The sequence below is a fragment of the Dermacentor albipictus genome, chromosome 3 (genome assembly GCF_038994185.2).
Source record: "Dermacentor albipictus isolate Rhodes 1998 colony chromosome 3, USDA_Dalb.pri_finalv2, whole genome shotgun sequence".
NCBI classification, from domain to species: domain Eukaryota; kingdom Metazoa; phylum Arthropoda; class Arachnida; order Ixodida; family Ixodidae; genus Dermacentor; species Dermacentor albipictus.
This window is the reverse complement of record NC_091823.1, coordinates 194,278,515-194,303,319: the sequence shown is the minus strand read 5'-3', so window position 1 is coordinate 194,303,319 and position 24,805 is coordinate 194,278,515. Positions and strand designations below refer to the sequence as shown.

The 24,805-nt window shown below is 46.6% G+C and overlaps 1 protein-coding gene across 1 annotated transcript in view; it reads right to left on the bottom strand.

Annotated features, from left to right (window-relative positions):
• Nucleotides 1–583: 583 nt before the first annotated feature.
• The window catches only part of LOC139057796 (uncharacterized), a gene marked incomplete at its 3' end in the record, with an annotated part of 38,907 nt that continues 14,685 nt past the window's right edge, over nt 584–24,805 (bottom strand). The window contains exons 2-4 of the mRNA XM_070536552.1: nt 18,394–18,999; nt 9,489–10,094; nt 584–1,189 (exon numbers count right to left, since the gene is read on the bottom strand). Of these exons, the coding sequence (XP_070392653.1) occupies nt 584–1,189; nt 9,489–10,094; nt 18,394–18,999 (1,818 nt within the window). The remainder of the gene's footprint in view (nt 1,190–9,488; nt 10,095–18,393; nt 19,000–24,805) is intronic.

Genomic DNA, 24,805 nt, shown 5'->3' with positions numbered 1-24,805 from the left:
TATGCGCACGTTCAATAGCTAACGAAGGCAATTCAAGCTTCGCAGTGCACAGACTTATTATGAGTTCCTCAGACTGGGCTGCCGTCTCATTGGCATTAGAATCTGCCAAGCCATAAAAAAGCAAATTATTGCGCCTCCCACGATTTTCCAAGTCGTCCAATTTTTTAATCATGCCTGCCAAAGCATCATGATCTTGTCGCTGCTGATCTTCAACGTTAGCCAAGGTTTTTTCAATTGTGTCGATCTTTGCTAGCTTAGTTTCCAACGAAAGAAGGCGAGCTTTAACGTCAGTAACGTCTGCGGTGAGCTGCGATAACTTGGAAAGTATTGCACCTTGACCCTTTAACAGTTCTTGGATTTGTTCAGCAGTTGACGGACCTGGGTTACACTCAATATCTCCGCCACAAAGCAGTAAAATAAGTAGATAAAATGCCGGGCTACGAAAAAGTGAAAAGTGCCGCTTGACATGCACACGATTCGACACCACAGAACCGCGTCTCCGACAGGAAAAAGTGAGATAAAGCAGTTGGGGTGGAACCGGCAAAATAAAGCAAGACGCTTTCAAAGAGCAAAAAGAGCCAACCTGCGTGAGCAGTAGAAAACTTGTAAGGGTCACCGCCATCTCGCCGGTTCCACGCCCCATCGTCACAGTGCTGCTCCGCTGCTTTTGTAGCTGACACTTGACAGCGTCAACGCCCTCTTCGCAATGTTGCCAGCTCGGAAACGGAAAATGTCCAAATTCGTCACCAGCTGGACACTGTTGTAGCTTGAAGGCTTCGAACAAATCTGTCGAAGACGAAGAACCGCTGTCGAACAATTCCAGGCATACGTCGTCGAAGGGTAATCCGTAAGGAAGGACCGCCAGGGAAAAGTTCGCCGTAAACACCTGCGTGAGCAGTAGAAAACTTGTAAGGGTCACCGCCATCTCGCCGGTTCCACGCCCCATCGTCACAGTGCTGCTCCGCTGCTTTTGTAGCTGACACTTGACAGCGTCAACGCCCTCTTCGCAATGTTGCCAGCTCGGAAACGGAAAATGTCCAAATTCGTCACCAGCTGGACACTGTTGTAGCTTGAAGGCCTCGAACAAATCTGTCGAAGACGAAGAACCGCTGTCGAACAATTCCAGGCATACGTCGTCGAAGGGTAATCCGTGAGGAAGGACCGCCAGGGAAAAGTTCGCCGTAAACACCTGCGTGAGCAGTAGAAAACTTGTAAGGGTCACCGCCATCTCGCCGGTTCCACGCCCCCTTTTGGCAAAAATTCATGCGCGGGTGCTAAAAAGAGCAGCATGGGCGTGCTTAGCACGTCGTTTGGTAGAAATCCACGGGCGCGCTCTGCCAAAAGCACCATGCGCATGCATAACTTGTGGTTTTGCAGAAAACAACGTCCGCGTCTACCAAAAGATGCATGTTCGCGCTTAACAAGTGGTTTGGCACAAATCCATGCCCGGGTGCTAAAAAGAGCAGCACGGGCGTGCTTCGCACATCGTTTCGTAGATATCCACGTGCGCCCATTGCCGAAAGCACCATGTCCATGCATAACTTGTGTTTTTGCAGAAAACAATGTCCACATCTACAAAAAGATGCATGTGCATGCTTAACAAGTGGTTTGCCACAAATCCATGTGCGAGTGCTAAAGAGAGCAGCATGGGCGTGCTTAGCACGTCGTTTGGTAGAAATCCACGTGCGCGCTCTGCCAAAAGCACCATGTGTGCGCATCAGTTGTGGTTTAGTAGAAAACAATTTCCGCGTCTACCAAAAGATGCATGTGCATTCTTAACAAGTGGTTTGGCACAAATCCATGCGCGGGTGCTACAAAGAGCAGCATGGGCGTGCTTAGGACATTCTTTGGTAGAAATCCACGTGCGCGCTTTGCCAAAAGCACCATGTGCATGCATAACATGTGTTTTTGCAGACATTAATGTCCGCGACCTCCAAAAAAGCATGTGTATGCTTAACAAGTGCTTTGGCACAAATCCATGCGCGGGTGCTAAATAGAGAAGCATGGGCATGCTTGCCACGTCATTTGGTAGAAATCCACGTGCGCGCTCTGCCAAAAGCACCATGTGCATGGATAACTTGTGGTTTTTCCGAAAACAACTTCCGCGTCTACCAAAAGATGCATTTGCATGCTTAACAAGTGGTTTTGCAAAAATTCGTGCGCTGGTGCTAAAAAGAGCAGCATCGGCGTGCTTAGCACGTCATTTGGTAGAAATCCACGGGCGCGCTCTGCCAAAAGCACCATGCGCATGCATAACTTGTGGTTTTGCAGAAAACAACGTCCGCGTCTACCAAAAGATGCATGTGCACGCTTAACAAGTGGTTTGGCACAAATCCATGCCCGGGTGCTAAAAAGAGCAGCATGGGCGTGCTTAGCACATCGTTTGGTAGATATCCACGCGCGCCCTCTGCCAAAAGCACCATGTGCATGCGTAACTTGTGTTTTGGCAGAAAACAATGTCCGCGTCTACCAAAAGATGCATGTGCATGCTTAACAAGTGGTTTGCCACAAATCCATGTGCGAGTGCTAAAAAGAGCAGCATGGGCGTGTTTAGCACGTCGTTTGGTAGAAATCCACGTGCGCACTCTGCCAAAAGCACCATGTGGGCGCATCACTTGTGGTTTAGTAGAAGACAATTTCCGCGTCTACCAAAAGATGCATGTACATTCTTAACATGTGGTTTGGCACTAATCCAAGTGCGGGTGCTAAAAAGAGCAGCATCGGCATGCTTTTCACGTTGTTTGGTAGAAATCCACGTGCGCGTTCTGCCAGAAGCACCATTTGCATGCATATCGTGTGGTTTTGCAGAAAACTGCGTCCGCGTCTACCAAAGGATGCATGTGCATGCTTAAAACACGTTTTGGCACAAATCTATGTGCGGGTGCTAAAAAGAGCAGCATCGGCATGCTTTTCACGTCGTTTGGTAGAAATCCACGTGCGCGTTCTGCCAAAAGCACCATTTGCATGCATATAGTGTGGTTTTACAGAAAACTGCGTCCGCGTCTACCAAAAGATGCATGTGCATGCTTAAAACGCGTTTTGGCACAAATCTATGTGCGGGTGCTAAAAAGAGCAGCATCGGCATGCTTTTCACGTCGTTTGGTAGAAATCCACGTGCGCGTTCTGCCAAAAGCACCATTTGCATGCATATCGTGTGGTTTTGCAGAAAACTGCTTCCGCGTCTACCAAAAGATGCGTGTGCATGCTTAAAACGCGTTTTGGTACAAATCCAAGTACCGGTGCTAAAAATAGCAGCATCGGCATGCTTTTCACGTTGTTTGGTAGAAATCCACGTGCGCGTTCTGCCAAAAGCACCATTTGCATTCATATCGTGTGGTTTTGCAGAAAACTGCGTCCGCGTCTACCAAAAGATGCATGTGCATGCTTAAAACGCGTTTCGGCACAAATCTATGTGCGGGTGCTAAAAAGAGCAGCATCGGCATGCTTTTCACGTCGTTTGGTAGAAATCCACGTGCGCGTTCTGCCAAAAGCACCATTTGCATGCATATCGTGTGCTTTTACAGAAAACTGCGTCCGCGTCTACCAAAAGATGCATGTGCTTGCTTAAAACGCGTTTTGGCAGAAATCCATGTGCGGGTGCTAAAAAGAGCAGCATCGGCATGCTTTTCAGGTCGTTTGGTAGAAATCCACGTGCGAGTTCTGCCAAAAGCACCATTTGCATGCATATCATGTGGTTTTGCAGAAAACTGCATCCGCGTCTACCAAAAGATGCATGTGCGTGCTTAAAACGCGTTTTGGCTCAAATCCATGTGCGGGTGCTAAAAAGAGCAGCATCGGCATGTTTTTCACGTCGTTTGGTAGAAATCCACGTGCGAGTTCTGCCAAAAGCACCATTTGCATGCATATCGTGTGGTTTTGCAGAAAACAACGTCCGCGTCTACCAAAAGATGCATGTGCACGCTTACCAAGTGGTTTGGCACAAATCCATGCCCGGGTGCTAAAAAGTGGAGCATGGGCGTGCTTAGCGCATCGTTTGGTAGCTATCCACGTGCGCCCTTTCCGAAAGCACCATGTGCATGCATATCTTGTGTTTTTGCAGAAAACACTGTCCGCAACTACCAAAAGATGCATGTGCATGCTTAACAAGTGCTTTGCCACAAATCCATGTGCGAGTGCTAAAAAGAGCAGCATGGGCGTGCTTGGCACTTCGTTAGGTAGAAATCCACGTGCGCGCTCTGCCAAAAGCACCATGTGCCCGCATCACTTGTGGTTTAGTAGAAGACAATTTCCGCGTCTACCAAAAGATGCATGTACATTCTTAACATGTGGTTTGGCACTAATCCAAGTGCGGGTGCTAAAAAGAGCAGCATCGGCATGCTTTTCACGTTGTTTGGTAGAAATCCACGTGCGCGTTCTGCCAGAAGCACCATTTGCATGCATATCGTGTGGTTTTGCAGAAAACTGCGTCCGCGTCTACCAAAGGATGCATGTGCATGCTTAAAACACGTTTTGGCACAAATCTATGTGCGGGTGCTAAAAAGAGCAGCATCGGCATGCTTTTCACGTCGTTTGGTAGAAATCCACGTGCGCGTTCTGCCAAAAGCACCATGTGCGCGCATCACTTGTGGTTTTCCAGGAAACACCGTCCGCGTCTACCAAAAGATGCATGTGCATGCTTAACAAGTGGCTTGGCACAAATCCATGCGCGGGTGCTAAAATGAGCAGCATGGCCGTGCTTAGCACGTCGTTTGGCAGATATCCACGTGCGCGCTCTGCCAAAAGCACCATGTGTATGCATAACATGTGGTTTTGCAGAAAACAAAGTCCGCGTCTACCAAAAGATGCATGTGCATTCTAAACAAGTGGTTTGGCACAAATCCATGTGCGAGTGCTAAAAAGAGCAGCATGGGCGTGCTTAGCACGTCGTTTGGTAGAAATCCACGTGCGCGCTCTGCCAAAAGCACCATGTGCGCGCATCACGTGTGGTTTTGCAGGAAACAACGTCCGCATCTTTTAAAAGATGCTTGCGCACGCTTAACAAGTGGTTTGGCACAAATCCGAGCCCGGGTGCTAAAAAGAGCTGCATGGGCGTGCTTAGCACGTCGTTTGGTAGATATCCACGTGCGCCCTCTGCCAAAAGCACCATATGCATGCATAACTTGTCTTTTTGCAGAAAACAATGTCCGCGTCTACCAAAAGATGCATGTGCATGCTTAACAAGTGGTTTGCCACAAACTATGTGCGAGTGCTAAAAAGAGCAGCATGGGCGTGCTTAGCACGTCGTTTGGTAGAAATCCACGGGCGCGCTCTGCCAAAAGCACCATGTGCGCGCATCGCTTGTGGTTTTGCAGGAAAGGTCCGCGTCTACCAAAAGATGCATGTGTTCTCTTAACAAGTGGTTTGGCACAAATCCATGCTCGGTTGCAAAAAAGAGCATCATGGGCCTGCTTAGCACGTCGATTGCTAGATATCCACGTGCGCCCTCTGCCAAAAGCACCATGTGTATGCATAACATGTGGTTTTGCAGAAAACAAAGTCCGAGTCTACCAAAAGATGCATGTGCATTCCAAACAAGTGGTTTGGCACAAATCCATGCGCGGGTGCTACAAAGAGCAGCATGCCCGTGCTTAGCACGTCGTTTGGTAGAAATCCACGTGCGCACTCTGCCAAAAGCACCATGTGCATGCCTAACATGTGTTTTTGCAGACAACAATGTCCGCGTCTTCCAAAAGATGCATGTGTATGCTTAACAAGTGGTTTTTTTATTTTTTTATTTATTTATTAGTTACCTGCATCGCCCCGTAGGGCATTACAGCAGGGAGGTTACAAACTTGAATAAATACATCAACAAATTAGTTCAATGCGTGGTAAAAAGCATCATTTTCTGTAATATATACAATGGTCGATGGCAAACTGTTCCAATCTCGAACAGTTCTAACAAAAAAAGAATAACGGAAGACGTCACCCCTAGAAGAAAATTCCCTAACCTTCAAACAGTGGTCAAGTCGCCTAGATATATAGTGTGGTGCCTGGATATATTTATCGCGGATTATGCCTGTTTTAGAATAATAAATATCGTGGAAAAATTTTAATCTAATATGCCTTCTACGATTCTTCAGCTCTTGCCATTTAAGTTTAAGTTTGCTTTCTGTCATGCTAAGCTGCCGGCTATAATTACCAAGAACAAATCTAACTGCCCTATTCTGGATTTTTTCTAATTTGTTTATAAGCTCAGATGTGTGTGGGTCCCAACAAACACATCCATATTCAAGTATTGAACGTACATGACTAAAGTACAACTGCGTCTTCAAGTTACTCGGTAGATGACTAAAATTGCGCCGCAAGAATCCCAAAACTGATGCTGCCTTATTTCCAATATAGTTAACATGCTTGTTCCATGGTAAATCAGAAGTAAAAAACACACCTAGATATTTAAATTCCTTGCTTACTTTTAGAGTTGAATCATGAATTCTATACCTATAGGGATGATTAGCTCGTTTTCTTGTAAAGGTGACGTGAACAGTCTTATTTATATTTAACGACATATCCCAACGCACACACCAGTCTGTGATAGTGTTTAGATCAACTTGCAGGATTTGTGAATCGGGAATGGCATCTATGACTCTATAAACAACACAATCATCGGCAAACATCCTGAATGAAGACTGTATACCAGCTGAAATATCATTAATATACAACAAAAACAATAGTGGCCCCAACACGGAGCCTTGGGGAACTCCCGAGGTAACTGATGCATATTGCGAAGATATACCGTTCAAAACCACAGCCTGTTTCCGCAATGACAAATATTCGGCAATCCACGCTATTATTTTACCATCCAAGTTATAAGCTTTTAATTTTGAGAGTAGGAGACTGTGTGCGACTACATCAAACGCTTTACTGAAATCCAAAAATACGCAGTCCACAACTTGTTGCTTATCAACTGCCGAGGCTAAATCATGAATAAACTCTACCAACTGTGTATTGCACGATAAACCACGCCTGAAACCATGTTGGCAGGGACTTAGGAGATTATGCTTAGTTAAGTGGGCCATAACACAACTGTATATTACATGCTCCATAATTTTGCAGGCTATACTAGTTAAGGAAACGGGCCTGTAGTTCTGAACGGAGTTACGCACCCCACTCTTATGTATGGGCACGACTCGCGCTAACTTCCAATCATCTGGCATATCAGTTTCATTGAGGGACTTCTGAAACATCCGGACGAAATAAAAGCATAACGCGTCCGCACAGTTCCGTATGATAGCGGCAGGTATGTCATCAGGGCCGCATGCCTTAGCCTGTTTCACATCTTTTATTAATTTACGGATACCATCGACACAAAAGGTAACTTCTGGCATGGGGTCTATTTCAGCAGGTAATTCAAAACAGACAGTACGTGAGCTAGACGGCAAAAAGACAGATGTAAAATAACGGCTAAAAATTTCAACTTTAGACTCATTATCATGAATAATAGTTTCCTCATTTTTCAAAGCAGGAATTGATCTGTTGTCTTTGCCATTACGCTTCACATACCTCCAAAATTCTTTGGTATCCCTGACAAGTCTTTCTCCTAGATTAAAGAAATAGAAGTCCTTAGCGATGTCGGACTTTTGCCTAAATTCACTTTTTGTTGCTTTCAGCAAGGCCAAATGCTCTGGCGAATTAGACGCCTTATATCTTTGATAGTTTCGTCGCTGTCGTCGAACAAGGGCACGTAACTCTGTGTTAAACCAGGATTTGTCTCGAGCTCGCCTACTTGATATAACTCGTGATGGAACAAAAGCTTCACGTAGTTCGAACAATTTCAATTTGAAGGTATTCCATAGTTGTTCGATGCTTAGATTATCTGCGAGTGCATCAAAAGTTGGAAAGAATGACTCGAAAGCAGCACTAATCGCCTCGTAGTTGGCCCTGCTGTAGGCCTAAATCTTTCGACTAGGTGTTTTTGCAACCTTCACATACTGAACTGATAAATCTGCTAGAACAACGTTGTGATCGCTCAAACCTGGCAACACCCGTACATTGTATACAACATCAGGCACGTTACAGAGCAAAAGGTCGAGTACGTGACCTGTTCCGTCAGTGCGTGATGGCTCGTGCACATACTGATAAAAAGTATTCTGATCTAAAATATCAAAGAAAGTTGAGTATAGGCTCCCTCGAGCAGTATCCCTTGGTTCCCCAGCTGACCAGTCAATATCCGGAAGGTTAAAGTCCCCCCCTAGAACAAGGCATTCATTCTTAATAGTTTCAAGAAAATTACCTAAATGAACTAGTGGTTCTACAGAAGGACCAGGAGGCCTATAAAATGACCCAAGAACAATTGCTTTCCCATTGAGTAGCCTTACTTTACAAAAAATCGATTCAATTTCATTATCCGGAAATTCCATTTGCACGCTTGGGATACTATTGTGGACAAGAATAAACACCCCTCCACCACGCGCACAGCGGTCACGACGAAAACACTCGTACGTGTCCGGAAATACTTCAGTGCTTGCGACAGTTGGGTCAAGCCAAGATTCTGTTCCCAAAACAATGGTCGGTTGGGTAGTACGAAGAAAAAAGTGAAAATCATCAATTTTATTTTTGACACTGCGGCAGTTGACTAACAGAACGCTGACGGGGCACATCGCAGCATTAACAGTAATTTGTCATTGCTCCCTTGCAACGCCGGCTTTACCGTCCCACTGAAAGCGCCTGCTTCCCAAGTGAAGCGTATTAAACTTCAGAACTGGTTTCAAGCCTTCTTCGCTGTTTTGTTTGGCATACGCCCATAATTTTTTTCGCTTATCTCGGACAGTACGGGAAAAGTCTTCAGATATAGCAACGCTCGATCCCTTGAGCTTGAATGCTTTTGCAAGCACGGCTTGGCGGTCTTTAAAAGAATTGAAACAAACAATGACGGGCCGATTTTTTCCTGCGCAGAATTTACCCAGCCTATGCGCACGTTCAATAGCTAACGAAGGCAATTCAAGCTTCGCAGTGCACAGACTTATTATGAGTTCCTCAGACTGGGCTGCCGTCTCATTGGCATTAGAATCTGCCAAGCCATAAAAAAGCAAATTATTGCGCCTCCCACGATTTTCCAAGTCGTCCAATTTTTTAATCATGCCTGCCAAAGCATCATGATCTTGTCGCTGCTGATCTTCAACGTTAGCCAAGGTTTTTTCAATTGTGTCGATCTTTGCTAGCTTCGTTTCCAACGAAAGAAGGCGAGCTTTAACGTCAGTAACGTCTGCGGTGAGCTGCGATAACTTGGAAAGTATTGCACCTTGACCCTTTAACAGTTCTTGGATTTGTTCAGCAGTTGACGGACCTGGGTTACACTCAATATCTCCGCCACAAAGCAGTAAAATAAGTAGATAAAATGCCGGGCTACGAAAAAGTGAAAAGTGCCGCTTGACATGCACACGATTCGACACCACAGAACCGCGTCTCCGACAGGAAAAAGTGAGATAAAGCAGTTGGGGTGGAACCGGCAAAATAAAGCAAGACGCTTTCAAAGAGCAAAAAGAGCCAACCTGCGTGAGCAGTAGAAAACTTGTAAGGGTCACCGCCATCTCGCCGGTTCCACGCCCCATCGTCACAGTGCTGCTCCGCTGCTTTTGTAGCTGACACTTGACAGCGTCAACGCCCTCTTCGCAATGTTGCCAGCTCGGAAACGGAAAATGTCCAAATTCGTCACCAGCTGGACACTGTTGTAGCTTGAAGGCTTCGAACAAATCTGTCGAAGACGAAGAACCGCTGTCGAACAATTCCAGGCATACGTCGTCGAAGGGTAATCCGTAAGGAAGGACCGCCAGGGAAAAGTTCGCCGTAAACACCTGCGTGAGCAGTAGAAAACTTGTAAGGGTCACCGCCATCTCGCCGGTTCCACGCCCCATCGTCACAGTGCTGCTCCGCTGCTTTTGTAGCTGACACTTGACAGCGTCAACGCCCTCTTCGCAATGTTGCCAGCTCGGAAACGGAAAATGTCCAAATTCGTCACCAGCTGGACACTGTTGTAGCTTGAAGGCCTCGAACAAATCTGTCGAAGACGAAGAACCGCTGTCGAACAATTCCAGGCATACGTCGTCGAAGGGTAATCCGTGAGGAAGGACCGCCAGGGAAAAGTTCGCCGTAAACACCTGCGTGAGCAGTAGAAAACTTGTAAGGGTCACCGCCATCTCGCCGGTTCCACGCCCCCTTTTGGCAAAAATTCATGCGCGGGTGCTAAAAAGAGCAGCATGGGCGTGCTTAGCACGTCGTTTGGTAGAAATCCACGGGCGCGCTCTGCCAAAAGCACCATGCGCATGCATAACTTGTGGTTTTGCAGAAAACAACGTCCGCGTCTACCAAAAGATGCATGTTCGCGCTTAACAAGTGGTTTGGCACAAATCCATGCCCGGGTGCTAAAAAGAGCAGCACGGGCGTGCTTCGCACATCGTTTCGTAGATATCCACGTGCGCCCATTGCCGAAAGCACCATGTCCATGCATAACTTGTGTTTTTGCAGAAAACAATGTCCACATCTACCAAAAGATGCATGTGCATGCTTAACAAGTGGTTTGCCACAAATCCATGTGCGAGTGCTAAAGAGAGCAGCATGGGCGTGCTTAGCACGTCGTTTGGTAGAAATCCACGTGCGCGCTCTGCCAAAAGCACCATGTGTGCGCATCAGTTGTGGTTTAGTAGAAAACAATTTCCGCGTCTACCAAAAGATGCATGTGCATTCTTAACAAGTGGTTTGGCACAAATCCATGCGCGGGTGCTACAAAGAGCAGCATGGGCGTGCTTAGGACATTCTTTGGTAGAAATCCACGTGCGCGCTTTGCCAAAAGCACCATGTGCATGCATAACATGTGTTTTTGCAGACATTAATGTCCGCGACCTTCAAAAAAGCATGTGTATGCTTAACAAGTGCTTTGGCACAAATCCATGCGCGGGTGCTAAATAGAGAAGCATGGGCATGCTTGCCACGTCATTTGGTAGAAATCCACGTGCGCGCTCTGCCAAAAGCACCATGTGCATGGATAACTTGTGGTTTTTCCGAAAACAACTTCCGCGTCTACCAAAAGATGCATTTGCATGCTTAACAAGTGGTTTTGCAAAAATTCGTGCGCTGGTGCTAAAAAGAGCAGCATCGGCGTGCTTAGCACGTCATTTGGTAGAAATCCACGGGCGCGCTCTGCCAAAAGCACCATGCGCATGCATAACTTGTGGTTTTGCAGAAAACAACGTCCGCGTCTACCAAAAGATGCATGTGCACGCTTAACAAGTGGTTTGGCACAAATCCATGCCCGGGTGCTAAAAAGAGCAGCATGGGCGTGCTTAGCACATCGTTTGGTAGATATCCACGCGCGCCCTCTGCCAAAAGCACCATGTGCATGCGTAACTTGTGTTTTGGCAGAAAACAATGTCCGCGTCTACCAAAAGATGCATGTGCATGCTTAACAAGTGGTTTGCCACAAATCCATGTGCGAGTGCTAAAAAGAGCAGCATGGGCGTGTTTAGCACGTCGTTTGGTAGAAATCCACGTGCGCACTCTGCCAAAAGCACCATGTGGGCGCATCACTTGTGGTTTAGTAGAAGACAATTTCCGCGTCTACCAAAAGATGCATGTACATTCTTAACATGTGGTTTGGCACTAATCCAAGTGCGGGTGCTAAAAAGAGCAGCATCGGCATGCTTTTCACGTTGTTTGGTAGAAATCCACGTGCGCGTTCTGCCAGAAGCACCATTTGCATGCATATCGTGTGGTTTTGCAGAAAACTGCGTCCGCGTCTACCAAAGGATGCATGTGCATGCTTAAAACGCGTTTTGGCACAAATCTATGTGCGGGTGCTAAAAAGAGCAGCATCGGCATGCTTTTCACGTCGTTTGGTAGAAATCCACGTGCGCGTTCTGCCAAAAGCACCATTTGCATGCATATAGTGTGGTTTTACAGAAAACTGCGTCCGCGTCTACCAAAAGATGCATGTGCATGCTTAAAACGCGTTTTGGCACAAATCTATGTGCGGGTGCTAAAAAGAGCAGCATCGGCATGCTTTTCACGTCGTTTGGTAGAAATCCACGTGCGCGTTCTGCCAAAAGCACCATTTGCATGCATATCGTGTGGTTTTGCAGAACACTGCTTCCGCGTCTACCAAAAGATGCGTGTGCATGCTTAAAACGCGTTTTGGTACAAATCCAAGTACCGGTGCTAAAAATAGCAGCATCGGCATGCTTTTCACGTTGTTTGGTAGAAATCCACGTGCGCGTTCTGCCAAAAGCACCATTTGCATTCATATCGTGTGGTTTTGCAGAAAACTGCGTCCGCGTCTACCAAAAGATGCATGTGCATGCTTAAAACGCGTTTCGGCACAAATCTATGTGCGGGTGCTAAAAAGAGCAGCATCGGCATGCTTTTCACGTCGTTTGGTAGAAATCCACGTGCGCGTTCTGCCAAAAGCACCATTTGCATGCATATCGTGTGCTTTTACAGAAAACTGCGTCCGCGTCTACCAAAAGATGCATGTGCTTGCTTAAAACGCGTTTTGGCAGAAATCCATGTGCGGGTGCTAAAAAGAGCAGCATCGGCATGCTTTTCAGGTCGTTTGGTAGAAATCCACGTGCGAGTTCTGCCAAAAGCACCATTTGCATGCATATCATGTGGTTTTGCAGAAAACTGCATCCGCGTCTACCAAAAGATGCATGTGCGTGCTTAAAACGCGTTTTGGCTCAAATCCATGTGCGGGTGCTAAAAAGAGCAGCATCGGCATGTTTTTCACGTCGTTTGGTAGAAATCCACGTGCGAGTTCTGCCAAAAGCACCATTTGCATGCATATCGTGTGGTTTTGCAGAAAACAACGTCCGCGTCTACCAAAAGATGCATGTGCACGCTTACCAAGTGGTTTGGCACAAATCCATGCCCGGGTGCTAAAAAGTGGAGCATGGGCGTGCTTAGCGCATCGTTTGGTAGCTATCCACGTGCGCCCTTTCCGAAAGCACCATGTGCATGCATAACTTGTGTTTTTGCAGAAAACACTGTCCGCAACTACCAAAAGATGCATGTGCATGCTTAACAAGTGCTTTGCCACAAATCCATGTGCGAGTGCTAAAAAGAGCAGCATGGGCGTGCTTGGCACTTCGTTAGGTAGAAATCCACGTGCGCGCTCTGCCAAAAGCACCATGTGCCCGCATCACTTGTGGTTTTGCAGGAAACAATGTCCGCGTCTTCCAAAAGATGCATGTGTATGCTTAACAAGTGCTTTGGCACAAATCCATGCGCGGGTGCTAAAAAGAACAGCATGGGCATGCTTACCACGTCGTTTCGTAGAAATCCCCGCGCGCGCTCTGCCAAAAGCACCATGTGCATGCATAACTTGTGGTTTTTCCGAAAACAACTTCCGCATCTACCAAAAGATTCATATGCATGCTTAACAAGTGGTTTGGCAAAAATTCATGCGCGGGTGCTAAAAAGAACAGCATGGGCGTGCTTAGCACGTCGTTTGGTAGAAATCCACGTGCGCGCTCTGCCAAAAGCACCATGTGCGCGCATCACTTGTGGTTTTCCAGGAAACACCGTCCGCGTCTACCAAAAGATGCATGTGCATGCTTAACAAGTGGCTTGGCACAAATCCATGCGCGGGTGCTAAAAAGAGCAGCATGGCCGTGCTTAGCACGTCGTTTGGCAGATATCCACGTGCGCGCTCTGCCAAAAGCACCATGTGTATGCATAACATGTGGTTTTGCAGAAAACAAAGTCCGCGTCTACCAAAAGATGCATGTGCATTCTCAACAAGTGGTTTGGCACAAATCCATGTGCGAGTGCTAAAAAGAGCAGCATGGGCGTGCTTAGCACGTCGTTTGGTAGAAATCCACGTGCGCGCTTTGCCAAAAGCACCATGTGCGCGCATCACGTGTGGTTTTGCAGGAAACAACGTCCGCATCTTTTAAAAGATGCTTGCGCACGCTTAACAAGTGGTTTGGCACAAATCCGAGCCCGGGTGCTAAAAAGAGCTGCATGGGCGTGCTTAGCACGTCGTTTGGTAGATATCCACGTGCGCCCTTTGCCAAAAGCACCATGTGCATGCATAACTTGTCTTTTTGCAGAAAACAATGTCTGCGTCTACCAAAAGATGCATGTGCATGCTTAACAAGTGGTTTGCCACAAACTATGTGCGAGTGCTAAAAAGAGCAGCATGGGCGTGCTTAGCACGTCGTTTGGTAGAAATCCACGGGCGCGCTCTGCCAAAAGCACCATGTGCGCGCATCGCTTGTGGTTTTGCAGGAAACGTCCGCGTCTACCAAAAGATGCATGTGTTCTCTTAACAAGTGGTTTGGCACAAATCCATGCTCGGTTGCAAAAAAGAGCATCATGGGCCTGCTTAGCACGTCGATTGCTAGATATCCACGTGCGCCCTCTGCCAAAAGCACCATGTGTATGCATAACATGTGGTTTTGCAGAAAACAAAGTCCGAGTCTACCAAAAGATGCATGTGCATTCCAAACAAGTGGTTTGGCACAAATCCATGCGCGGGTGCTACAAAGAGCAGCATGCCCGTGCTTAGCACGTCGTTTGGTAGAAATCCACGTGCGCACTCTGCCAAAAGCACCATGTGCATGCATAACATGTGTTTTTGCAGACAACAATGTCCGCGTCTTCCAAAAGATGCATGTGTATGCTTAACAAGTGGTTTTTTTTATTTTTTATTTATTTATTAGTTACCTGCATCGCCCCGTAGGGCATTACAGCAGGGAGGTTACAAACTTGAATAAATACATCAACAAATTAGTTCAATGCGTGGTAAAAAGCATCATTTTCTGTAATATATACAATGGTCGATGGCAAACTGTTCCAATCTCGAACAGTTCTAACAAAAAAAGAATAACGGAAGACGTCACCCCTACAAGAAAATTCCCTGACCTTCAAACAGTGGTCAAGTCGCCTAGATATATAGTGTGGTGCCTGGATATATTTATCGCGGATTATGCCTGTTTTAGAATAATAAATATCGTGGAAAAATTTTAATCTAATATGCCTTCTACGATTCTTCAGCTCTTGCCATTTAAGTTTAAGTTTGCTTTCTGTCATGCTAAGCTGCCGGCTATAATTACCAAGAACAAATCTAACTGCCCTATTCTGGATTTTTTCTAATTTGTTTATAAGCTCAGATGTGTGTGGGTCCCAACAAACACATCCATATTCAAGTATTGAACGTACATGACTAAAGTACAACTGCGTCTTCAAGTTACTCGGTAGATGACTAAAATTGCGCCGCAAGAATCCCAAAACTGATGCTGCCTTATTTCCAATATAGTTAACATGCTTGTTCCATGGTAAATCAGAAGTAAAAAACACACCTAGATATTTAAATTCTTTGCTTACTTTTAGAGTTGAATCATGACTTCTATACCTATAGGGATGATTAGCTCGTTTTCTTGTAAAGGTGACGTGAACAGTCTTATTTATATTTAACGACATATCCCAACGCACACACCAGTCTGCGATAGTGTTTAGATCAACTTGCAGGATTTGTGAATCGGGAATGGCATCTATGACTCTATAAACAACACAATCATCGGCAAACATCCTGAATGAAGACTGTATACCAGCTGAAATATCATTAATATACAACAAAAACAATAGTGGCCCCAACACGGAGCCTTGGGGAACTCCCGAGGTAACTGATGCATATTGCGAAGATATACCGTTCAAAACCACAGCCTGTTTCCGCAATGACAAATATTCGGCAATCCACGCTATTATTTTACCATCCAAGTTATAAGCTTTTAATTTTGAGAGTAGGAGACTGTGTGCGACTACATCAAACGCTTTACTGAAATCCAAAAATACGCAGTCCACAACTTGTTGCTTATCAACTGCCGAGGCTAAATCATGAATAAACTCTACCAACTGTGTATTGCACGATAAACCACGCCTGAAACCATGTTGGCAGGGACTTAGGAGATTATGCTTAGTTAAGTGGGCCATAACACAACTGTATATTACATGCTCCATAATTTTGCAGGCTATACTAGTTAAGGAAACGGGCCTGTAGTTCTGAACGGAGTTACGCACCCCACTCTTATGTATGGGCACGACTCGCGCTAACTTCCAATCATCTGGCATATCAGTTTCATTGAGGGACTTCTGAAACATCCGGACGAAATAAAAGCATAACGCGTCCGCACAGTTCCGTATGATAGCGGCAGGTATGTCATCAGGGCCGCATGCCTTAGCCTGTTTCACATCTTTTAATAATTTACGGATACCATCGACACAAAAGGTAACTTCTGGCATGGGGTCTATTTCAGCAGGTAATTCAAAACAGACAGTACGTGAGCTAGACGGCAAAAAGACAGATGTAAAATAACGGCTAAAAATTTCAACTTTAGACTCATTATCATGAATAATAGTTTCCTCATTTTTCAAAGCAGGAATTGATCTGTTGTCTTTGCCATTACGCTTCACATACCTCCAAAATTCTTTGGTATCCCTGACAAGTCTTTCTCCTAGATTTAAGAAATAGAAGTCCTTAGCGATGTCGGACTTTTGCCTAAATTCACTTTTTGTTGCTTTCAGCAAGGCCAAATGCTCTGGCGAATTAGACGCCTTATATCTTTGATAGTTTCGTCGCTGTCGTCGAACAAGGGCACGTAACTCTGTGTTAAACCAGGGTTTGTCTCGAGCTCGCCTACTTGATATAACTCGTGATGGGACAAAAGCTTCACGTAGTTCGAACAATTTCAATTTGAAGGTATTCCATAGTTGTTCGATGCTTAGATTATCTGCGAGTGCATCAAAAGTTGGAAAGAATGACTCGAAAGCAGCACTAATCGCCTCGTAGTTGGCCCTGCTGTAGGCCTAAATCTTTCGACTAGGTGTTTTTGCAACCTTCACATACTGAACTGATAAATCTGCTAGAACAACGTTGTGATCGCTCAAACCTGGCAACACCCGTACATTGTATACAACATCAGGCACGTTACAGAGCAAAAGGTCGAGTACGTGACCTGTTCCGTCAGTGCGTGATGGCTCGTGCACATACTGATAAAAAGTATTCTGATCTAAAATATCAAAGAAAGTTGAGTATAGGCTCCCTCGAGCAGTATCCCTTGGTTCCCCAGCTGACCAGTCAATATCCGGAAGGTTAAAGTCCCCCCCTAGAACAAGGCATTCATTCTTAATAGTTTCAAGAAAATTACCTAAATGAACTAGTGGTTCTACAGAAGGACCAGGAAGCCTATAAAATGACCCAAGAACAATTGCTTTCCCATTGAGTAGCCTTACTTTACAAAAAATCGATTCAATTTCATTATCCGGAAATTCCATTTGCACGCTTGGGATACTATTGTGGACAAGAATAAACACCCCTCCACCACGCGCACAGCGGTCACGACGAAAACACTCGTACGTGTCCGGAAATACTTCAGTGCTTGCGACAGTTGGGTCAAGCCAAGATTCTGTTCCCAAAACCATGGTCGGTTGGGTAGTACGAAGAAAAAAGTGAAAATCATCAATTTTATTTTTGACACTGCGGCAGTTGACTAACAGAACGCTGACGGGGCACATCGCAGCATTAACAGTAATTTGTCATTGCTCCCGTGCAACGCCGGCTTTACCGTCCCACTGAAAGCGCCTGCTTCCCAAGTGAAGCGTATCAAACTTCAGAACTGGTTTCAAGCCTTCTTCACTGTTTTGTTTGGCATACGCCCATAACTTTTTTCGCTTATCTCGGACAGTACGGGAAAAGTCTTCAGATATAGCAACGCTCGATCCCTTGAGCTTGAATGCTTTTGCAAGCACGGCTTGGCGGTCTTTAAAAGAATTGAAACAAACAATGACGGGCCGATTTTTTCCTGCGCAGAATTTACCCAGCCTATGCGCACGTTCAATAGCTAACGAAGGCAATTCAAGCTTCGCAGTGCACAGACTTATTATGAGTTCCTCAGACTGGGCTGCCGTCTCATTGGCATTAGAATCTGCCAAGCCATAAAAAAGCAAATTATTGCGCCTCCCACGATTTTCCAAGTCGTCCAATTTTTTAATCATGCCTGCCAAAGCATCATGATCTTGTCGCTGCTGATCTTCAACGTTAGCCAAGGTTTTTTCAATTGTGTCGATCTTTGCTAGCTTAGTTTCCAACGAAAGAAGGCGAGCTTTAACGTCAGTAACGTCTGCGGTGAGCTGCGATAACTTGGAAAGTATTGCACCTTGACCCTTTAACAGTTCTTGGATTTGTTCAGCAGTTGACGGACCTGGGTTACACTCAATATCTCCGCCACAAAGCAGTAAAATAAGTAGATAAAATGCCGGGCTACGAAAAAGTGAAAAGTGCCGCTTGACATGCACACGATTCGACACCACAGAACCGCGTCTCCGACAGGAAAAAGTGAGATAAAGCAGTTGGGGTGGAACCGGCAAAATAAAGCGAGACGCTTTCAAAGAGCAAAAAGAGCCAACCTGCGTGAGCAGTAGAAAACTTGTAAGGGTCACCGCCATCTCGCCGGTTCCACGCCCCATCGTCACAGTGCTGCTCCGCTGCTTTTGTAGCTGACACTTGACAGCGTCAACGCCCTCTTCGCAATGTTGCCAGCTCGGAAACGGAAAATGTCCAAATTCGTCACCAGCTGGACACTGTTGTAGCTTGAAGGCTTCGAACAAATCTGTCGAAGACGAAGAACCGCTGTCGAACAATTCCAGGCATACGTCGTCGAAGGGTAATCCGTGAGGAAGGACCGCCAGGGAAAAGTTCGCCGTAAACACCTGTGTGAGCAGTAGAAAACTTGTAAGGGTCACCGCCATCTCGCCGGTTCCACGCCCCATCGTCACAGTGCTGCTCCGCTGCTTTTGTAGCTGACACTTGACAGCGTCAACGCCCTCTTCGCAATGTTGCCAGCTCGGAAACGGAAAATGTCCAAATTCGTCACCAGCTGGACACTGTTGTAGCTTGAAGGCCTCGAACAAATCTGTCGAAGACGAAGAACCGCTGTCGAACAATTCCAGGCATACGTCGTCGAAGGGTAATCCGTGAGGAAGGACCGCCAGGGAAAAGTTCGCCGTAAACACCTGCGTGAGCAGTAGAAAACTTGTAAGGGTCACCGCCGTCTCGCCGGTTCCACGCCCCCTTTTGGCAAAAATTCATGCGCGGGTGCTAAAAAGAGCAGCATGGGCGTGCTTAGCACGTCGTTTGGTAGAAATCCACGGGCGCGCTCTGCCAAAAGCACCATGCGCATGCATAACTTGTGGTTTTGCAGAAAACAACGTCCGCGTATACCAAAAGATGCATGTTCGCGCTTAACAAGTGGTTTGGCACAAATCCATGCCCGGGTGCTAAAAAGAGCAGCACGGGCGTGCTTCGCACATCGTTTCGTAGATATCCACGTGCGCCCATTGCCGAAAGCACCATGTCCATGCATAACTTGTGTTTTTGCAGAAAACAATGTCCACATCTACCAAAAGATGCATGTGCATGCTTAACAAGTGGTTTGCCACAAATCCATGTGCGAGTGCTAAAGAGAGCAGCATGGGCGTGCTTAGCACGTCGTTTGGTAGAAATCCACGTGCGCGCTCTGCCAAAAGCACCATGTGTGCGCATCAGTTGTGGTTTAGTAGAAAAATTTCCGCGTCTACCAAAAGATGCATGTGCATTCTTAACAAGTGGTTTGGCACGAATCCATGCGCGGGTGCTACAAAGAGCAGCATGGGCGTGCTTAGGACATTCTTTGGTAGAAATCCACGTGCGCGCTTTGCCAAAAGCACCATGTGCATGCATAACATGTGTTTTTACAGACAATAATGTCCGCGACCTCCAAAAAAGCATGTGTATGCTTTACAAGTGCTTTTGCACAAATCCATGCGCGGGTGCTAAATAGAGAAGCATGGGCATGCTTGCCACGTCATTTGGTAGAAATCCACGTGCGCGCTCTGCCAAAAGCACCATGTGCATGGATAACTTGTGGTTTTTCCGAAAACAACTTCCGCGTCTACCAAAAGATGCATTTGCATGCTTAACAAGTGGTTTTGCAAAAATTCGTGCGCTGGTGCTAAAAAGAGCAGCATCGGCGTGCTTAGCACGTCATTTGGTAGAAATCCACGGGCGCGCTCTGCCAAAAGCACCATGCGCATGCATAACTTGTGGTTTTGCAGAAAACAACGTCCGCGTCTACCAAAAGAAGCATGTGCACGCTTAACAAGTGGTTTGGCACAAATCCATGCCCGGGTGCTAAAAAGAGCAGCATGGGCGTGCTTAGCACATCGTTTGGTAGATATCCACGCGCGCCCTCTGCCAAAAGCACCATGTGCATGCGTAACTTGTGTTTTGGCAGAAAACAATGTCCGCGTCTACCAAAAGATGCATGTGCATGCTTAACAAGTGGTTTACCACAAATCCATGTGCGATTGCTAAAAAGAGCAGCATGGGCGTGTTTAGCACGTCGTTTGGTAGAAATCCACGTGCGCACTCTGCCAAAAGCACCATGTGGGCGCATCACTTGTGGTTTAGTAGAAAACAATTTCCGCGTCTACCAAAAGATGCATGTACATTCTTAACATGTGGTTTGGTACTAATCCAAGTGCGGGTGCTAAAAAGAGCAGCATCGGCATGCTTTTCACGTTGTTTGGTAGAAATCCACGTGCGCGTTCTGCCAGAAGCACCATTTGCATGCATATCGTGTGGTTTTGCAGAAAACTGCGTCCGCGTCTACCAAAGGATGCATGTGCATGCTTAAAACGCGTTTTGGCACAAATCTATGTGCGGGTGCTAAAAAGAGCAGCATCGGCATGCTTTTCACGTCGTTTGGTAGAAATCCACGTGCGCGTTCTGCCAAAAGCACCATTTGCATGCATATAGTGTGGTTTTACAGAAAACTGCGTCCGCGTCTACCAAAAGATGCATGTGCATGCTTAAAACGCGTTTTGGCACAAATCTATGTGCGGGTGCTAAAAAGAGCAGCATCGGCATGCTTTTCACGTCGTTTGGTAGAAATCCACGTGCGCGTTCTGCCAAAAGCACCATTTGCATGCATATCGTGTGGTTTTGCAGAAAACTGCTTCCGCGTCTACCAAAAGATGCGTGTGCATGCTTAAAACGCGTTTTGGTACAAATCCAAGTACCGGTGCTAAAAATAGCAGCATCGGCATGCTTTTCACGTTGTTTGGTAGAAATCCACGTGCGCGTTCTGCCAAAAGCACCATTTGCATTCATATCGTGTGGTTTTGCAGAAAACTGCGTCCGCGTCTACCAAAAGATGCATGTGCATGCTTAAAACGCGTTTCGGCACAAATCTATGTGCGGGTGCTAAAAAGAGCAGCATCGGCATGCTTTTCACGTCGTTTGGTAGAAATCCACGTGCGCGTTCTGCCAAAAGCACCATTTGCATGCATATCGTGTGCTTTTACAGAAAACTGCGTCCGCGTCTACCAAAAGATGCATGTGCTTGCTTAAAACGCGTTTTGGCAGAAATCCATGTGCGGGTGCTAAAAAGAGCAGCATCGGCATGCTTTTCAGGTCGTTTGGTAGAAATCCACGTGCGAGTTCTGCCAAAAGCACCATTTGCATGCATATCATGTGGTTTTGCAGAAAACTGCATCCGCGTCTACCAAAAGATGCATGTGCGCGCTTAAAACGCGTTTTGGCTCAAATCCATGTGCGGGTGCTAAAAAGAGCAGCATCGGCATGCTTTTCACGTCGTTTGGTAGAAATCCACGTGCGAGTTCTGCCAAAAGCACCATTTGCATGCATATCGTGTGGTTTTGCAGAAAACAACGTCCGCGTCTACCAAAAGATGCATGTGCACGCTTACCAAGTGGTTTGGCACAAATCCATGCCCGGGTGCTAAAAAGTGGAGCATGGGCGTGCTTAGCGCATCGTTTGGTAGCTATCCACGTGCGCCCTTTCCGAAAGCACCATGTGCATGCATAACTTGTGTTTTTGCAGAAAACAATGTCCGCAACTACCAAAAGATGCATGTGCATGCTTAACAAGTGCTTTGCCACAAATCCATGTGCGAGTGCTAAAAAGAGCAGCATGGGCGTGCTTGGCACGTCGTTAGGTAGAAATCCACGTGCGCGCTCTGCCAAAAGCACCATGTGCCCGCATCACTTGTGGTTTTGCAGGAAACAACGTCCGCATCTTTTAAAAGATGCATGTGCACGCTTAACAAGTGGGTTGGCACAAATCCAAGCCCGGGTGCTAAAAAGAGCAGCATGGGCGTGCTTAGCACGTCGTTTGTTAAATATCCACGTGCGCAATCTGCCAAAAGCACCATGTGCATTCATACCTTGTGTTTTTGCACAAAACAATGTCCGCGTCTACCAAAAGATGCATGTGCATGCTTAACAAGTGGTTTGCCACAAAACTATGTGCGAGTGCTAAAAAGAGCAGCATGGGTGTGCTTAGCACGTCGTTTGGTAGAAATCCACGTGCGCGCTCTGCCAAAAGCACCATGTGTATGCATACCATGTGGTTTTGCAGAAAACAAAGTCCGTGTCTACCAAAAGATGCATGTGCATTCTAAACAAGTGGTTTGGCACAAATCCATGCGCGGGTGCTACAAAGAGCAGCATGCCCGTGCTTAGCACGTCGTTTGGTAGAAATCCACGTGCGCGCTCTGCCAAAAGCACCATGTGCATGCATAACATGTGTTTTTGCAGACAACAATGTCCGCGTCTACCAAAAGATGCATGTGCATGCTTAACAAGTGGTTTGCCACAAAACTATGTGCGAGTGCTAAAAAGAGCAGCATGGGCGTGCTTAGCACATCGTTTGGTAGAAATCCACGTGCGCGCTCTTCCAAAAGCACCATGTGCGCGCATAACTTGTGGTTTTTCCGAAAACAACTTCCTTGTCTACCAAAAGATGCATTTTCATGCTGAACAAGTGGTTTGGCGAAAATTCGTGCGCTGGTGCTAGAAAGAGCAGCATGGGCGTGCTGAGCACGTCGTTTGGTAGAAATCCACGGGCGCGCTCTGCCAAAAGCACCATGCGCATGCATACCTTGTGGTTTTGCAGAAAACAACGTCCGCGTCTACCAAAGATGCATGTGCACGCTTAACAAGTGGTTTGGCACAAATCCTTCCCGGGTGCTAAAAAGAGCACCATGGGCGTGCTTAGCATGTCGTTTGGTAGATATCCACGTGCGCCCTCTGCCAAAAGCACCATGTGCATGCGTGACTTGTGTTTTTGCAGAAAACAATGTCCGCGTCTGCCAAAAGATGCATGTGCATGCTTAACAAGTGGTTTGCCACAAATCCATGTGCGAGTGCTAAAAATAGCACCATGGGCGTGCTGAGCACTTCGTTTGGTAGAAATCCACGTGCGCGCTCTGCCAAAAGCACCATGTGTGCGCATCACTTGCGGTTTAGTAGAAAGCAATTTCAGCATCTACCAAAAGATGCATGTGCATTCTTAAGAAGTGGTTTGGCACAAATCCATGCGCGGGTGCTACAAAGAGCAGCATGCCCGTGCTTAGCACGTCTTTTGGTAGAAATCCACGTGCGCGCTCTGCCAAAAGCACCATGTGAATGCATAACATGTGTTTTTCAGACAACAATGTCCGCGACTTCCAAAAGATGCATGTGTATGCTTAACAAGTGCTTTGGCACAAATCCATGCGTGGGTGCTAAATAGAGCAGCATGGGCATGCTTGCCACGTCGTTTGGTAGAAATCCACGTGCGTGCTCTGCCAAAAGCACCATGTGCATGCATAACTTGTGGTTTTTCCGAAAACAGCTTCCGTGTCTACCAAAAAATGCATTTGCATGCTGAACAAGTGGTTTGGTGATAATTCGTGCGCTGGTACTAAAAAGAGCAGCATGGGCGTGCTTAGCACGTAGTTTGGTAGAAATCCACGGGCGCCCTTTGCCGAAAGCACCATGTGCATGCATAACTTGTGTTTTTGCAGAAAACCATGTGCGCATCTACCAAAAGGTGCATGTGCATGCTTAACAAGTGGTTTTCCACAAATCCATGTGCGAGTGCGAAAAAGAGCAGCATGGGCGTGCTTAGCACGTCGTTTGGTAGAAATCCACGTGCGCGCTCTGCCAAAATCACCATGTGCATGCATAACTTGTGGTTTTTCCAAAAACAACTTACGCGTCTACCAAAAGATGCATGAGCACGCTTAACAAGTGGTTTGGCAAAAATTCATGCGCTGGTGCTAAAAAGAGCAGCATGGGCGTGCTTACCACGTCGTTTGGTAGATATCCACGTGCGCCCTTTGCCGAAAGCACCATGGGCATGCATAACTTGTGTTTTTGCAGAAAACCATGTCCGCATCTACCAAAAGATGCATGCGCATGCTTAACAAGTGGTTTGCCACAAATCCATGTGCGAGTGCTAAAAAGAGCAGCATGGGCGTGCTTAGCACGTCGTTTGGTAGAAATCCACGTGCGCGCTCTGCCAAAAGCACCATGTGCGCGCATCACGTGTGGTTTTGCAGGAAACAACGTACGCATCTTTTAAAAGATGCTTGCGCACGCTTAACAAGTGGTTTGGCACAACTCCGAGCCCGGGTACCAAAAAGAGCTGCATGGGCGTGCTTAGCACGTCGTTTGGTAGATATCCACGTGCGCCCTCTGCCAAAAGCACCATGTGCATGCATAACTTGTCTTTTTGCAGAAAGCAATGTCCGCGTCTACCAAAAGATGCATGTGCATGCTTAACAAGTGGTTTGCCACAAAACTATGTGCGAGTGCTAAAAAGAGCAGCATGGGCGTGCTTAGCACGTCGTTTGGTAGAAATCCACGTGCGCGCTCTGCCAAAAGCACCATGTGCGCGCATCGCTTGTGGTTTTGCAGGAAACAACGTCCGCGTCTACCAAAAGATGCATCTGCATGCTTAACAAGTGGTTTGGCCCAAGTCCATACGCGGGTG